General features: G+C 34.7%; 1 protein-coding gene across 1 annotated transcript; it reads right to left on the bottom strand.

The window, feature by feature from the left end:
* Positions 1–386: 386 nt before the first annotated feature.
* LOC108778960 (piggyBac transposable element-derived protein 4-like) lies at positions 387–1373 on the bottom strand. The gene has a single exon (XM_018546291.1). The coding sequence runs from the start codon at positions 1371–1373 to the stop codon at positions 387–389; it is 987 nt and encodes a 328-aa protein (XP_018401793.1).
* Between the last annotated feature and the right edge of the window lie 16455 nt (positions 1374–17828).

Here is a 17828-nt window from a genome sequence, read left to right as displayed (position 1 = left end):
TGGAATTAAAACAAATTTAGCGATTAGAAAAATAACCAGATTTCAAATTTTTGAAAATGACGAATTGAATGACCTGAAAAATGTGGTACAATTTTAATTTCTTTGTACTTGCTCTCAGCATGACCCAGAACTAACGACGTGGACGTGGTAAGCTTATAGTTCCTTTTTTTATTTTCTGTTTTTTTATTTTTTTTTGTATTTTTGTTTTTTTAATTTTTTTTTACATTTTGTGGTTTTTTATTTTTTTTGTATTTTTGTTTTTTTAATATTTTTTTTACATTTTCTGGTTTTTTATTTTTTATTGTATTTTTGTTTTTACATTTTCTGATTTGTATTTTTTTTCTTTTCTGTCCCTTTGATTTTGTTTTCATTTTGTCTCTCTTTTGTTATGAATGATAATTTAGAAAGCAGTTGTTCTTTGAAGATAAACAGAGAGGTACATTGCAAGATTTACACATCCATGAAGTTCGCATTTCATTCTTTTTTGTGCTGTACAGGGCACAGCGTCTTTGATTTTCAGTGCATATAGGCATATGTAATGCTTCAGAATGCCTTTTCTCAATTGACACTTGTGGTTTTGAAGAAGAAATCTCGAGTGATTGGCGTTTTCTGCCTCTTTCAGTTTTTATTTTGCCTCCAACTAACTCATCGATCAATGCAAGCTTGAATTTTTTCAACGACAAAGGGGGTTGGAAGCCCTTTTTTGTATATATAATAAATGCATTGACCACAGCAACGTCTACAAAGTTCCAGAATATTCTGTGCCACCATTTTTTAGATTTCCGATCAATTTTATAACTTGATACTAGACGATCAGCATTGTCAACATACCCCATGTGCTTATTATAATCAGTACTCATTACTGGCGAATTTATTTCTTTTATCGAACCATCTTTTTGCTTACGAGTTACAGTTGTTTCCTCGCATGGATCGTGGTAGTTGGACAAGGAAGTAACAACTTTCTTATCCATCCATTTGATGAACCGCAGGCCTGTGTTAGATGTCGTAAACATACTTTCTTCGTGACGCATTTTTTTGTCTGCAATTTGTTTGTTTCTTGGCAAGCCTGAACGATTGGAACGTACAGTTCCGCAGGCAAAAATGTGATCATTTTTCAACGAAATCAGAAGATCAACACCCGTGAAAAAATTGTCGAAATAAACATGATGGTTACCCCCCACGATTTCGCGTGTTAGATCTTTGACGATTCGCGCACCTAATTGTTTTTCAGTTCCGTCCGTTTTGCCTGTATATATCTGAAATTCACATACATAGCTTGAGGAATCTGCCCGAACCCAACACTTATAACCGCGTTTTATAGGTTTGGCTGGCATGTATTGCTTCAAACTGCTTCGACCTTTAAATTTAATCATTGATTCATCAATGCTCTGATATTGACTTGGTTTCCAACAACTTTTTTGAAAGTTTCGTTTAGCCTAGTCAATACGGGTTTCAACTTATATAATTTATCATAGTTCGGATCATCTTTTTTGGGTTCATTATTGTTATCAGTAATATGTAAATTGCCGAGAAAAAATCCAAAACGGATGACAGGCATCAAAGAACATATATACGGATCATTGAGTTGAGAATTTCGAGACCAATAATCACGATAAGACGGTAATCTTTTTATTCCCATGAGCATGTTTATACCCAAAAATATTAGAAGTTCCTCTCGTGTTACTGGTTGCTGTTTTGCTTTATTCTGTGTCGAATACAGATTGGTTTGTTCTACAATTATATTCAAAAGATCATCTGGAAACAAGCACATAAATGTCTCTTTTGGTTTCTGTACATTGTCAGGAATATTCGGTCCACAATCTTTAGAAAATATGACGTTACCTTTTGGTAAACCGACATTTCTCCAGATTTCATTGCCTTCGTCACAACTAATCGTCTTCTGATTCATCAGTACCAGTGGGCATACCTCGGGTGTACTTCCGAAAAGGACGGGCCGGAAATTCTTAGCGCGCATATGTTTTCTGACGTTTTTGATGTGCTGAATTCGAATATCATGATGAAAATTGGCGGAAATGCGATTATCATGGTGAAAACCACGAAAAACCCATAAAAATAGCTATTTTTTTTCATTTTTTTGCGTTTATTTAAAAAACTACAAATCTGACAAAAAAAACGTTTGAAACAAAAAATGTAGAGCATGAAATTCTCTACAAAAAAGTTTATATGCATTTTCTTTGTATTATCAACGGTAATCCCGTAAATGAGGGCTAAACCTGATATAATCGGCATAGCTTGTATAATACATGTACGATATTAAGTACTATTCTACACCTTTCCCTATTCAGAAACGTTAAACTTTCCACGCGAAGTTACTTTAACCTCCCCTTCCCCCCTGCACAGGGGCACAGGACTTCTACGATTATACTGTTGCTATGATAGTACTGTCGGGGCAGACCTCTGTGACGGTGTGGGTGCGGGGGGGTGGCCTTCGGCCTTGCACCCGCCCGTGCGTGCGTGCGTGCGTGCGTGCGTGCGTGTGTGTGTGTGTGTGTAGTTCCTAAACTATTTCAAACAAGTAAGGCGATAATCGAACCCACGTGAATGTTGCGTAGTAGTTGCTGTAATGGTTGATTTATGTACTTAGCACTCATTTACGGGGTTACCGTTGATAATACGAAGAAAATGCATATAACTTTTTTTGTAGAGAATTTCATGCTCTACATTTTTTGTTTGAAAAATTTTTTTGTCAGATTTGTTCTTTTCGAAATAAACGCAAAAAAATGAATCGCATTTCCGCCAATTTTCATCATGATATTCGAATTCAGCACATCAAAAAACGTTAGAAAACATATGCGCGCTAAGAATTTCCGGCCCGTCCTTTTCGGAAGTATATCCTTCGATCCGCTGAAAGGGTTGGAACCCACGAGGAAAGACGAGGATAGTAAAAGGTCGTTGAACAAACACTCACTTCACCACACTTCTATTTAAAATAACCTTTTTTATTTAACAATTTGATAGTTGCTTACAAATGTTGTACCCCTTTATTCATATAATTATTTATTGCTAAAGATTACAATTCCTTTTAGTAATTGTAACTTTTATTTAATTAATACAGTTGTTTAGTTAAATGAATATACTTTACAGTTATCGCTCGTGACTTATGAGTAAATCGGTCGGCAACGTTATCGCGGATGTTACTTGACTCGGTTCTCGCGACGCGCGTAACGTATCGTTACCTTTAGATTTCAAGACAAGACTCTGCGCTCGGCAATTAGGCGGTCGCTTATATTGAGTTTGATGATGTCGCTTTTGGTCTTCGATCGGACCATATATGGTAATATTCGTCGCGCTAGAGGCGCGATCGCGTGATTAAAGAATGTGCAATCTTGCACTTCCGCTGTCGGTTGCCATGCCGAGTGCATTTAGGTATTTCGCGCGCTATGATCTTAGATCGACGCTTTGTCGCGCGCGGTTTAAAGAATGTGCAGACTTGCATTTCCGGTGCCGGTTGTTATGCCGGTTAAAAAGAAATAATTAATAAAATAAGTGATAGCCATTCGGGCTATAACACACCTGGCAGTTTATATGAAATATAAATAACTAAATTCCATAAGAATAAAACATTTGTTGGCGAAAATAAGACAGGCACCTATAGAAACTCGAGAGCAACTTCGCTTTCGAGAAACACTTGGCAGTTTATGTGAGATAGAAGGCCAGATACGGTACTGTAGCAAATGACAAACTGCAACCATCAAAGCAAATGGAAAAAACTACAACCATCTGAATGGTACGATCCGTGAATTACATAAAATAAACTGTATTCGGTAGAATAAAGGTAAAAAATAAAGCAATTCCAATATTCAGGATTCCATATATCGGTTCTGAAATTGCAGTGGGTACAATCGCTATTACGAAATTAGCGTCGAATATATTATGTCGGATCGTTCAAACCCGGCTCCTTACGTACTAAACTGAAACCCATTTCGACAGCGAGAATGAAAAAGAGCGCCGAGAGCTGCGCCACACCTAGCGGCGGCGTTCGCAACGCTCTCGCCGAAGCACGCATGTAATCCATTCAGAACTGTAATATTTTGACTCAAGTTGATACTACAATAAAAATATATTATAGATATATATTACAAAATAATTTACACGTTGCATAATAATTTAATTACAATACTTATCTATGAAGTACTAAAATTGTAATAACTACAGAAACATGGTTTATATGTAGTAATTTCGCGAAGGATTATAATAACAACACAGATTACAATCCCCCGGCAATAGGAATTTTTCATAATGGTGGCGTTTCATTTTGAGACATAAAGCAACTTATTTTGAGATACATGATGGAATCAGTTTTTACAGTGTATTGTCGAGCACTTTTTTTCAAACTACTCTTCAACACTTTTTTTATTTTCGTTCGCTGTATTGCATCCGGCATTTTGAATTTTTAAAACGGACCACGGATTCGTAATCAGCAACCCCGAAAACCCCCCCAGTAACAAATTTCGTTTAGATCAAGCAACTTTTTGCATTTTGGTCCGCCATATTAGATCCGCCATTTTGAATTTGAAAATCTGACGTCAGATTCGTAATCAGCGACCCCGAAAACATATAATGTTATAGTTTCATACAAATATATATAATCGTTCAATCAAAAATGAATTTTTTCAGAAATTATTGCTATTTTTCCATGGTTATTTATTTATAACAATTTAAAATTAATGACAATTGATGATTTGTAATTTTTTTTATGATTATAGACATCTTGTTAACCTAATTAACTCAAAAATCCGATTGTGTAGGTGAAAACAGCCGAATAATTAATTAAAAACTGAGAGAAAAAAGGTAGGACGCTGGACTATGCCGCAAAGGGTTAGTGTATTTGAGACTTACTCTATCCACTTTGAGATCTCATAAGTGAGTGAGAGGTCAAAGAAGATTGAAATTTTTACAAACAATACGTCATCATTTAAAAGGAAAAGACAATATATATAAAGAAATATAAATATAAATATAAATATAAATATAAATATAAATATGGAGAATGGAAGAAACATTTATATACAAAGAATATCATTGTAAAGTGGATCTAATAAGTCAATGTCGCTTTTTATGTTTAATCCGTTAGACTGTTTTTTTAATAAAAATAGCTTCTGATATCAACCGTCTATTAAGCACTATTTCCTCATCCAACACTTCCACCTCATCCCAATTAAAATCGTGATCATGTTCCAATCTATGTTCCGTAATCACTGACAATGAGCTTTGTTCCGAGTTTCTGTTAATATGATTACGATGTTTGTTAATTCTCGTTTTTAATAGTCGTTTCGTCTGACCAACATATGATGCATTGCAGTCTTTACATTTTATTTTATAGACTACATGGTAAACTTTGTTACCCGCCATTATTTTAGTGCAACTCGTTCCACAACAATTTGTAATACGACGATACTGTGTGATATGAATATATGAATATCAAGCTTTGCAGTAAGGTGTATATCAATTCAATTTATTGTTTACATGTAAGTTTAATGGGTATAAAATCGAAACAAGCGGCGGTGGTTGCAAAAGTAACAATCACAGTAGTGTCGATTGTAACATGAGTAATTATTTAGAAGACGTTCCTCATCATCAATTTCAATGAAATTATGCTCACATTCGAAGCGTTTTTGCTTGAAACGAAAGAATCTGGCAGTAAAATGTTGTGCTCAGTCCCACGAAGTGAGATATTAATCATTAAAGTTAACTGTTGTTAGGTTATGAAATCTGTCACATCGATGGTATAAACAACAACAACAAATACTTTTATTTTCAATGTTTGAAATTTGACAGTTATTTTTCTGTATTTATTTTATTTTTTTGTATTTTTTCAATGTTGTTTATTAGCATAGTGTTGATTTTCATATGGATATATTCACAATGTTTTTGTGTTACAATCAACACCCTGGGGTGATACAATTGACACCATCGCGGTGTCAATTGTAACAAGTTGCGGCGATGCCATTAATGATAAATATCATTTATAATTTGTTACTTTTTTAAATATCTATTAAGTTGAAATTAATGCCAAAGGATTTATTTGTTTTCATAAAAAATTCAATTTTTTCTTATTTATAATAAATTAGTTAGCTGCAAAAATATTTTTTTTGTTATAACCGACACCACTCTCCCGTACATTAAACTTTTATGACTACATTAGAATCAATAACATCTGTTCCGGAATAGGATAAGTTTCGCGCCACAAAGCCGAATAAAGGATCGATTGCGCCATCCATCGATTCCGTCCGTGAATCTTTTCGTCGCACTCGCCGCGCCGTCTTGCGAATATCATTACTACAATTTAGCCGCATATTTGGATACCGATGTCGCTGTCGTCCTGATACTCGTGCAGCGCGATTCTACCCTCAGACACAAATCAGTACTTGTCGTGTCAAGTTGTGCTCTCAAATTACTCGTTGAAAGCAGCAGCTTTCTTTCTACGGGTTCGCTACCGCGACTCGTTACTTTGTACGTCTCATCACGGCTACCGTCGTGGATGAGTATCGGTGTATTAACCGCAGTTAATCGCTTCTCTCGCCGTGCCACGCGAATAACACTACGTATATCTTTGTGAATAAAACTTGCATACAACAAGTTAAAAGGAGTGCTCAGTGTTCTCAACCATCCAGTCCACCAATCCATTCCGTCATTCGAGATCTCAGTCGAGATCGAAGCAGTGATTTCACACAATATCAATTTTAATCTCTTTCTTTCTTTATTGTTTCTATTTTACTCTTAGTGACTGCCATCATAGTTTGAATATTATGTTAGATATTACAGACGAGGTAGAACAATTTTGAATAATGATGACTTCAACGAATTTCAATGTAATCAAGTAAATTATTACTACAACTAACACTAATTCCCGGAATATAATATTGGCACATGAAGAGGACAAAATCTATTGTCGAAACGTCTGTATTTTATTTCTTTTGAAGAATACAATTTCATACACACATTACAACTTGTGACGGCTCACATAGGCTTATTTACCTTCTCATTTTAATAAATAGCAATCTCTTTTTATAAAAATGAATATATTTTATTAATTTAGTTTAAGGAAAAATCTTTAAGTTATAGAGCAAAAAAAACCGGTAATTATGCATTATAACGGACTACCCTCCGATGACCTTGACCTTGATATATGTTGTGAAGGTTATGACCCCGAGTGACCTTGAACAAATTTTAGCCGTCGCTCGTCCTTCGTTAAAAAGTTATGAACATTCAAAGTTTTAAAAATAATATGTTTATTAAAAATGCTCCACGTTCCTCCAAGCTTTCGATTGTACTTTTCAATAGCAAATACTATTATTAAATTGTCCTAAAAAATTCACGTGCTACTTTTCACAACTTTAACTGTAATTGTTATTTAACTGTGATCATAACGTAGTAAACATCGATTCGCGCATTAGTGATAATGTAGTTTCCGAAAGCATCCGCGACTATTATGCATTGTACATGATGATGTACAATGCATCATAACTTCGGAATTTTTCAATATGTTTCATAATCTGATTTTTTATGTTTTATTAAAACATAAATGTATGTATTATAAATGCCTTGCTAAGTGAAAGTGATTCTTTTTTTCCGATCTTAGATGTGTGATATATCAATATGTATGTATGTATAATATATATATGTATATGTATATAGGTATATACAATATATCTTCCCGATAATACCAAAATATTATGAAAAATATCTTTATTTATCACCAAATGAGAAAACTCATATCTATGATGAAGTCCGTAATATTTGCAATCTTTATTTCTATTCTGTTGGGAGTCTCCTGAAAGTGAATCTATCGGCAAAGCCGCGTATTTGATGATTTCTTTGCCATGGCTAAGACTTTTATGTACAGTATAAGGTAAATGTACCGGTTATCGGACAGATAAGGAATTGCACGACGAAATCATTTATTTCAACTTTAGAAACATTAAAATTTTAGTTTATTACACATGCTTAGTAAGAATGGATGTTTTCTGAAACTAAATCCATTATCAAATATGTTATTTGCGTTTATTATAAATTGTATTTATTCATAAATATAATATGATTCAAATGTCCTAATTATTGGACAAAAAATGTGACGTGTCTCAGTGTCCACAAAAGTATGACCCAATTATTTGGACAAATAATAAGCAATTTTTTTATTATAGAAGAGAATCGCATTTTATTTACTTATCAATCAAGATTGTACAAAAAAGTTTATCGAAATTGTAATTAGTGTAGTTTTATATAAAGTTTTATATGTAATATATACAAAATATGTTTTTTAATCATTGTATGTTTGCAGTAGACAGGTACGCTAAGGAATGTCCAATAATTGATACACGTGAATGTCGTAATAAATGGACGATTGTCCATAAACGAAATTTTTTTTTACAAAAGTATCATTTTTAATATGAATAAATTATATAATACTTAATTTCTAAATAATATAAAAAATTGCTTAAAAATTTATTTAGAGTAACACATATCATCAAAAGCTTAATATTTAAAATTATAATATTTGTAGGACCATTGGAATTTCAAACAATAATTGAATAAAGGCCGAATGACGGTCAAGCAAGATTTAGGTTGCTACAGTAAAGTGTGAATTTTATTTACCACGTATGTAGTCTTCTTTAATCGCGCACCGAAATATTTTCAGTCTTCTACAAACGCAACTCTAAATAACTACCGTAGTAATATCCAGGGAATGGAAGTAACTCGTTACTTGTAACGAAGTTACAGTTACAAGTTACTTTTTTGGTAACTTTACTGGTAACTGCGTTACTTTTTTTTTTTGGTAACTGTAACGGTAACGAGTTACATTTTTTGGGTAACGGTAACGAAATTTACAGTTACTTTTGTCGTTACTTTGCACACGATTGAACACGGTTCGATTGGATACATGCTATTTATAGCGCTTATCAATAAGACTTGAAAGTCCTTAGACATTCGGCCGTCATGATTCAGTAATTATTTTACACTTCTATCTTCTATGTAATACATAGGACAAACAAATATTTCAGTTTGCTGCATATTTTACAGGTTTTAGAATTACAAAATTGTGTTTAAAAAAAATTAAAAAATAAATTAAATAATAGTAAAATGAGAAGGGCTACGAACCCAAAAGCGAAACAGTTTAAAAGACGATGACAATAAGTGTCGAAACATCGTTTGTTTTTATCTAGTTTTGTCCATGTTATTGTTCTAATATATATTTATACATTTAATTACATTGTCATCATCGTTCTTATCGGAAATAAACTATTTCATTTTTGGCTCGTAACCCTTCTCATTTTACTTTTATTTAATTTATTATTTGAGCCATTCTACATTGTTTTTTTTTTTTCAAATAAAACTATATATTTGTCAGTATTACATATAATTAAAAAAAAATGCAAAAGTACATTTTTAAATTGATTTCAAAAAAGTAACGGAAAAGTAACGAAAAGTTATTTTTCAAGTAACGGTAACTGTAACTTTTAAAAAGCGATAACTGTAACTGTAACTAGTTACATTTTTTACTCGGTAACGAGTAACTGTAACTAGTTACTTTTAAAAAGTAACTTTCCATTCCCTGGTAATATCACTAGTTAAATTGACACGCAATCTAACAATATTTGATGCTTATAGCATCTTATTGGATCTTAATAATATATTGAAAGACATATATTAAATTTTAATGATTTGTTATTAATTAATGTAAATTAAATTAATAATAAATCAAATTCTGTGAAAAATAAGATTGCGAAGAATATCACAAGTTGGCGTTTCGTTCCGGTTTCCACTACTAGACTCATCAGTAAGATAATTGTAATATTTAAAATTAATAGTTAATATTTAAAATTGTCACAATTTGTCCAACAATTGGGTCATGTCCACGAAGTGGTACATTTACCTTACGGCATATTACCAAGGATATAAAAGAGGAAAATTAGCCGTTTCTCAAACATACATTCTAATTTATTCTGTATCAATCTCGAAATTGCAGCAAATTGTTTCTAATGTTGCAGAAAATCTTTTTCCCATTTATTATAATAAAATACAGGATATGTCGTACTTCTTGAAGTACATTCGCACAGACTTCTGTTTCATGAAGATATTTTATTTCATTTTTATCACGAGTTTTTTCCTGTGTTTGTTATTTATCGCCCGCGCGCGCTTGTATCTTAGCAACGCATGTTTTTGTGTTTGTTAACCTTGCTAAAGCGTAAACAGCAAGAGAAATACAATAACTGTAAATTTAGAAAATCGCTTAAAAATATTTAGTTTAGGAGATTATTAGAGCAAAAGTAATGTAATAAAGTTTTTATATCTCCTGTTGTGTGTGCACTCTTTTTGCAATTATGGCTGATTTTGCAGTGCCTTATAATGTTTTGTGCGATGTTCTTTTTGATCGTAATAATTCATTAGAACAGTTTTTACATAAAAATTACTCGCTACAGGATGATTAAATTTTTAAAATAGTTTCAGAAATTAATAAGAGATTTTTACCACATTTCAATCAAAGATTCAAGTCAGTGCATCGTATTAGAATAAAATTTCTTCATAAGTACAGCCATTGAATGGAGGGTACGTTTATAGTGAATTTAAATGATGACTTAAGAGATCGGAGTCCACTTTCAAATAGGAGGTAGGCCAAAAAAGACTTTTGAAGAGTGTTGTAATCGTGCGAAAAGATATAAAATTCAAGAACTCCGAAACGCATACTCCCAGAAATTAATTGACGCTTCTGCTTCATCATTAACGGATTCTACTGATACAGTATTTAATGCTGATTCTGCACTCACATTGATAAAACAAGCCAAGCTATCCAAGTACCAATATGAGATTCTTCGGAAGGCAACCAAAGATATTGGTCATAATATACTTCCAAGTTATAGAAGGATAATTGAAGCCAAGAAAAAATGTTATCCAGATAATATCGATGTTACGGAAAAATCGGCAAAGGTCAGTTTACAAGATTTGCTTGACCACATTTCCAGAAGAATTTTAGAAACTAAAATTCAAAACGATATTGAAACATTAGAAGAAGAATATCTTATATTACATACAAACTGGGGTTGTAATGGAGCATCTGGCCAAAGTGATTATATGCAGACATTTTCGTGTTCAGCAGAGGGCACTTCAGATTCAAATTTGTTCGTGACCTCGATTGTACCTTTAAATATGACACTTGCTGAAAACCAAATCAAACATGTCTGGAAAAATCCTCGCCCGTCTTCAACAAGAAGCCTTGAAATTCGAATTTACAAAAGAGACACCACATCTAATACGAGAGGAAAAAACTAATGTTGAAAATGAAATCAAACATCTTCCTGATACAGAAGTAAATCTACATGGACGGATTTTTAAAGTGCGACATGTCCTTTACTTTACAATGATAGATGGGAAAGTTGCTCAGGCTGTAACTTATACCGGATCCTCGAGTAATTGCGTTATTTGTGGAGCTAAATCAACTGAAATGAATACTATCTCAAAACTTCTAAACAGGCCATCGAATGAAGAAGCTCTTAAACTAGAAATGTCCACTTTGCATGCACGAATATGATTTATAGAGTATATTTTTCATTTAAGTTACAATTTAAGTTTCAAGTCGTGGAGAACGTCAGAAGCCACTCGATCTATCGAAGAAGAAACAAAAAGACATATTCAAAATCAATTTAAAGAAAGAGTTGGTATACAAGTTGATATTGTTAAACAAAGAGCGGGCACAACAAATAATGGTAACACTTCCAGAAGGTTTTTTGGAAATCCCACAGTAACAGCCGATATTACTCTAATTGATGAAAATTTGATAAAAAGATTGTATATAATATTAGAAGTAATTTGCTGCAATTTCGAGATCGATTCAGAAAAATTTGGAGCGTATGCTCGAGAAACGGCTAATCTAGCAATTTCATTATATCCTTGATATAATATGCCATCAACTGTACATAAAATTCTTATTCACGGCAAAGAAATTATTGAATCCGCGGCTTTCCCAGTGGGTTCACTTTCTGAAGAAGCACAAGAGAGTAGAAATAAAGATTATAAATATTACAGGCTTCATCATACTAAAAAGATCTCTCGGTTGGCGACAAATGAAGATATTTTTCATAATATTTTGATATCATCAGATCCATTCATCACATTCCTAGGCCCGGAACCAAAAACTAAATCACTTCCACTTAGTGAAGAAGCAAAAACATTATTAAAATGGTAATTTATTATTATTATATTTTATATATTATTTAAACTGTATTATACACTTATGATACATACATTTATATTTCAGTACGACATAAAACTACTAAAATATAAAAGATATCGAAGAATTCAGAAGATATGGAATTTTTTTCGCATTTCTATATACAGCGCACCACTGTGCGTCGGCAGAGGTCTCCCTCAACAGTATATTCAGAGCAACAGTACAATCATGGAAGTCGTGTGCTCCTGTGCAGGGGGGGGGGGTGAAAGTTACTTCGCGTGGAAAGTTTAACATTTCTAAACAGGGAAAGGTGTAGAATAGTACTTAACATCATACATGTATTGCAGAAATAATACGTTAAATTTAAAGGTATGATTGTTAATAACTTTTTAACGAAGGATGAGCGACGGCTAAAACCTGTTGGAGGTTACTTAGAATCATGACCTTTACAACATATGTCAAGGTCAAGGTGAGGTGTCCCCTAATCTGAATAATTACCTTATTTTATTGTGTAAAAAATGGAAAATTGAAAAAAAAATTAATTAGAAAACAATAAAAGGAAAAATTTGCCCACAATCAAATTAGTCTTGAAAATCATCAAATAAATCTAAATTTTTATGAGAATTTAAAAAAAAATTAAACTTGTCATACTTTAAAATATTAATAATTTTTTTACATTTAATTTAAAAAAGTTAAAAAACAATTTTGAAAGACTTCTGGATATTTTTTTTTGAAAACTAGAGAAAAAATACACAATCTAAAAAGAAACGTTTTATTTGGATTATTTTTCGCTAAGTTATAGGCATTTGAAAATTGCGAATTTTGAAAAATGCGAATTTTGAAAAAAAATTCATACCTTACGATTACCTGTTGATAAAAAAATTCGTAAAAAATCATGGTAACTTCTTGCGATGGGTACTATAATATATCAAAATTTCAGCCAAATCAAAAATCCAAGTTTTCGAGTGGCACTTGAGTTGGAATGCCCCATATGTATTGTGACCGTACTTGTGAGAGACGACACAACTTCGTCACATCATCCGTTGCTCTAATTATGCGATAGCTCAAAAGTTTGACAAAGTATAATTTAATTAGCAAAAGTGCAGTTCTTCCTTAATTTTATGTGCCGCGATGGTCAACAGCCGTATAAATTTCGTTGGGCGCCAGGCACGACAGAGCGTGCCACTCTTCGCACTAATTTTTAAGATGAATCGCTCGGACAAAGAAATTACAGAGTAACGGAATTAGCGACGGACAAAATCAGCTAGCTCAGCCAACGGAATTGGCAGAGGAAGTGGTTCGCGGTAAGCGGGGAAAACGTCGGAGAACGAGGTAGAGGCAAAAAAAATTAAACAGAAATTAATATTAATAATAACAAGAATTCCAGTATATTTAACGGTCGTAGCAATACAGGAGTCGCAGGAATTTACAGAACCGCGCGGTCACACGCCGATGACAAATTTACTTTATTACAGAAAAGAACAATGGCAAGGTCGTCGACAGCGGTATTTAGAATGATTGACTCTAAGAACTTCTAGAAAATCGCCAGATTAATAAAACGACGAAATGAGCGATGTGCAAACCGACAGCCGAATGCTGAACGGTGGCAACGCGGCTCGACTCTAATCTTAAACCGGAATCTCAACAAATATTACGAACAACTTGACTAGGCAGTGACACGGGCGAACAATAACGACAATCCTGAGTTCATAAATTCTTACGCTCGAGCGGACGGCACGTGCTAGTCGACAGAGACAATGGCGTTACAATCTGCCGGTACGACATCGGTCAACTCAAGTTCGCGTTAATTCTTACGCGCGATCCACTCGAGACGCTCACAAAATATTACGCGATCGGTGGCTTTACAATAAAATCGGATAACGCTCGCCTCACCAAGATATTCCTCCTCAGCTGCTTCCCATATTTCTCTCGAGAGCCGATAGCAAGGTTTTATCCCACGAATACTCTTGGTGATTTCTGTCGAGATTACGACGAGACGTCAATGACTTCGAAAGAGATCCTGCATCCTTCGCCGAGGTCCGTCACTGCCAAAGTGCCGATCGGAAGTTTCCGTGGATCCACGCAGGCCGTTAGGCCCCTCTCTTATCGGGCCGCTGCTTGCTCTAATTGGCTTCTCGCGACCGCGTGACCCCGCGACGAATCCCGCGAGTCCTTGCGTGTCGCGTATCCTTAAATGCCATGGCGCGCATTTCCAAAAAACGGAAAATGCTTCCTGGTCGCTTGACGATCTTCCTGCGATCGTTGTGAGATGCGGCGCTTCGGCGGATGTCCTGCCGGCGAGTCCGTTCCCAGCTGACGTCTCTCTCCGAGGCGTCTGCAATGAGGGTGCGATAACCACCAAATACTAGCGACATTAGTAACTGTTGAATCAGGCGCGCTGAACATGTTATCATATATCGATTCATAGATCACTAATAATAAGTATTATCGACAGCGAGTCGATCGCGTACTTGTCGCGCTCTCCGCGCTTAGGTGGCGACGGCCCGCGCTTTCGTATGTTAGAATTGCAATATGACGAGGAGTGTGATTTGAGTAACGCACCGCTCTCAATAAAGTGTTTTTATATTCACACGCAAGTCTCTTTTTGCTCTCCTTCACGGATTCCACACACCTCACGCATCAGGTTATGGGCCCAGGCACCCTTGGATAATACGGAAAAGTGTGGATTCGTGCAACGGAAGATGATTTCCACAGCAGGAATTAATCTGCTCGTGCAAGGTAACGCTTCAGAGAAGGAAAGAAAGGAAGGCGGCCATGATGACGGACGTAAAGTTCGAGCTCGTAATGTTCGACGGAAACAATTACACTATATGGAAAGATATGCTGGATACAGCGCTTATGGCGAAGGATTTGCTAGGTTATACGGACGGAACGATACCTATACCTAGGAAACAAATCAGGTAAGCCAGTGGCGCAAGAAGGACGCTAAGGCAAAATTATATATCAAGACGTCCGTGGCAGACGCGTATAAACCGTTATTACTAGGATGCGCTACGTCTCGGGAAGCGATTTAGAAATTATCGCAAGTTTATAACGTCACGTCCGAAGCCGCTAAACAAACGTTATGGCAAAAATTTTTTTAGCACTCCATGGCGCCACAACAGTCAATGACAAATTATCTCGCGTCTATAGAATTACTCGCTAACCAGCTACGTGATCTAAGAGAAACTGTTAGCGACACGTGTTTAAGAGGTATGGACAGGGTAAAATTTTGAAAAAATCGATTTTTTTTGTAATATTTTGAAAGCTATACATATTGAGAATACATATGCCAAATTTTAAAGAGATATTCGGAAAATTGACGGAGATACAGTAATTTTCGTGGAACAGTTCTTGTACGATGAAGCGCGGTGGAACGCAAGAGCTCAAGTATAGGTGCGCGCCAACTCGACCTTCTCCGAATTGCACGAGGGGCCTTTATCAGAGTACAAAGAAGGGGAAAAATATATTTAGTTTATCTCAGCAACTGTACGGTTGTTCGAGCTTGAACTATTAATGCCGGTGAGAGAGGTTGTGTATGAAGAGAACACCTGTAAATATTTACTCGTACAATGCAACTTTATTAACGTACACGCTTCGCACTTATATCTTGTAATGTTTCTTCTTGTAATGTGGCACTTCTTCTTCTTCTTTATATGCTTGCCACCTTAAGGTGTTGAAGGCGTAATTTATTCGTTGGTTGATAGAGCTTTTTTACTTTCAGACGTAGTATTCCATGAATAGTATATTATGCAATAAGTGCGCGAAGATAACTTTACCGCACTAGCGGCGAACGCTGCGCACGAGTCGCCTGCGGCGACTCGTGCGCTTGCGTTCGATGTAAGTGCGGTAACGTCGCGCACGAATTGCTTACGATATTTTATGCGGTTCGGTGAGCGAGGTGCCTTCGCGCACGACTAACTACTTCGCGCATACCAACCCCGTAAAATAAACTTCTCGACGTTAAAATTAGTGCGCGAAGGCACACTTTGCGCACAGAATTGCATAAAAGAATTTAATACTTATAATTAATATTTTACTTGATAATGAGTACCCACTCTCATTTATTTTTGATACAATCAACCAACGAATAAAACTTTTGCAAAGAAATAGACAAATTTCTCATGTTGAAAAGGCTAATGAATCGGAGAATAAAAAAGCTGTCTCTTGGCTTACGGTACCTTTCATACCTTTCCATACTGAAAAATTCAAATTTTTAACAATGATGAAATTAAAGTTTCTTTCCATAGTCCTAATAAGATGGGTAAATACATTAAGGTACAGAAGGATAGTCTGCCGCACACATCCAAGAGTAATGTGGTGTATAGAATCCAATGTAATGATTGTGATGCGTCTTATGTAGGACAGACTGAAAGGCAGCTGAAAACCAGAATTAATGAACACCGTAGCCATATTATAATACTTCTAACCGTTCGGTTATTACGGATCACAGATTGCAATATGATCATGACTTTCGATGGAAAGATGTTAAAATTTTAGATGAAGAACCTAATTATAGAAAGCGAATAATTTCTGAGATGCTTAACATTAAAAAGCAGAAAAATAGTCTTAACTTACAAACGGACACTGAAGGTCTTCACGATTCATATATTCCCATTGTAAATAAGGTTTGATCTTTTGTTATCGACAATCGACACACTGCTTAGTTTTGTTGTTATATCACAGTATTTGCAAGACAGTTAAACGACTTAGTACACTTAATCCTTGCATTCGTTTTATATTTTATACAATAAGTTTTGTGAAAATGTTTTGTATTATTACTTTTTTGTTTATTTTGCTCTATGACTTCTTTTATTTTATTTAACTTTGATATTGTAAACTGACAAATCGTTTTCGCTGGTGAGTAAGACATTTTTGTTGAATTTCATTATTTTCACATCTTTTGATTTTGTTCTCATGCCAAGTTACAGATACATTGTTTCAATACGACTTTGCCATCTTGTATTGTCAATGTTGTGTAACGAAGAGGGAAATCGAGGAGTCAGTGAGAAATGTGTTGTCTCAATTATATTGGATTAAGGAATTTTTGTTGAACGTCTGAAGAGGACTCAAACCAAGAGTCGAAACTTGTTACGACATTTTACATCGAGCGATTTTTTATACTATTATATATTGACCGATATTCTAATTTTAAAGCGGCTAAGTATTATATTGTATTCTTTTTCTTTAAAAATTCATATTATAATTTTTATGTTATAATCGCTTTCTTGTTTACTTACGAATTGACTCTCATTGTCCTTCACCTCGTTTTAATTATTATTTTCATATAAAGAGTCCTTCAACTTTAATTTTATTTGTTTCTAAGGTGTTGATCACAAAGAAAGTCCCTAGTAACTAGTGGCTCCTGATTGGCCGTAGCCAGCGCCCTATGCGAATCGGTAAATAGCACCGCTAACAACGGTGTACAATTTGATTTCATATACGCTCAGAAAAAATATTATACGTAGTCAGTCTGTTAATTACACGATTTGCGCGTTATATTGAACATTTTGTAAAGTTTCATTCTTAAAAAGTTTTAAATGTCATGGATAGGAAAGGAAAAAGACACGAAGTTGGAAAATCGACGGAGAGAGCTGATAGAAAGAGAAAAAGATTTGGTCCTGTAAATCGCTACGAAACA

Source organism: Cyphomyrmex costatus, unplaced genomic scaffold (genome assembly GCF_001594065.2).
Source record: "Cyphomyrmex costatus isolate MS0001 unplaced genomic scaffold, Ccosl1.0 scaffold533, whole genome shotgun sequence".
In the NCBI taxonomy this organism is placed as follows: domain Eukaryota; kingdom Metazoa; phylum Arthropoda; class Insecta; order Hymenoptera; family Formicidae; genus Cyphomyrmex; species Cyphomyrmex costatus.
This window is presented reverse-complemented; position numbering and strand designations above follow the sequence as displayed.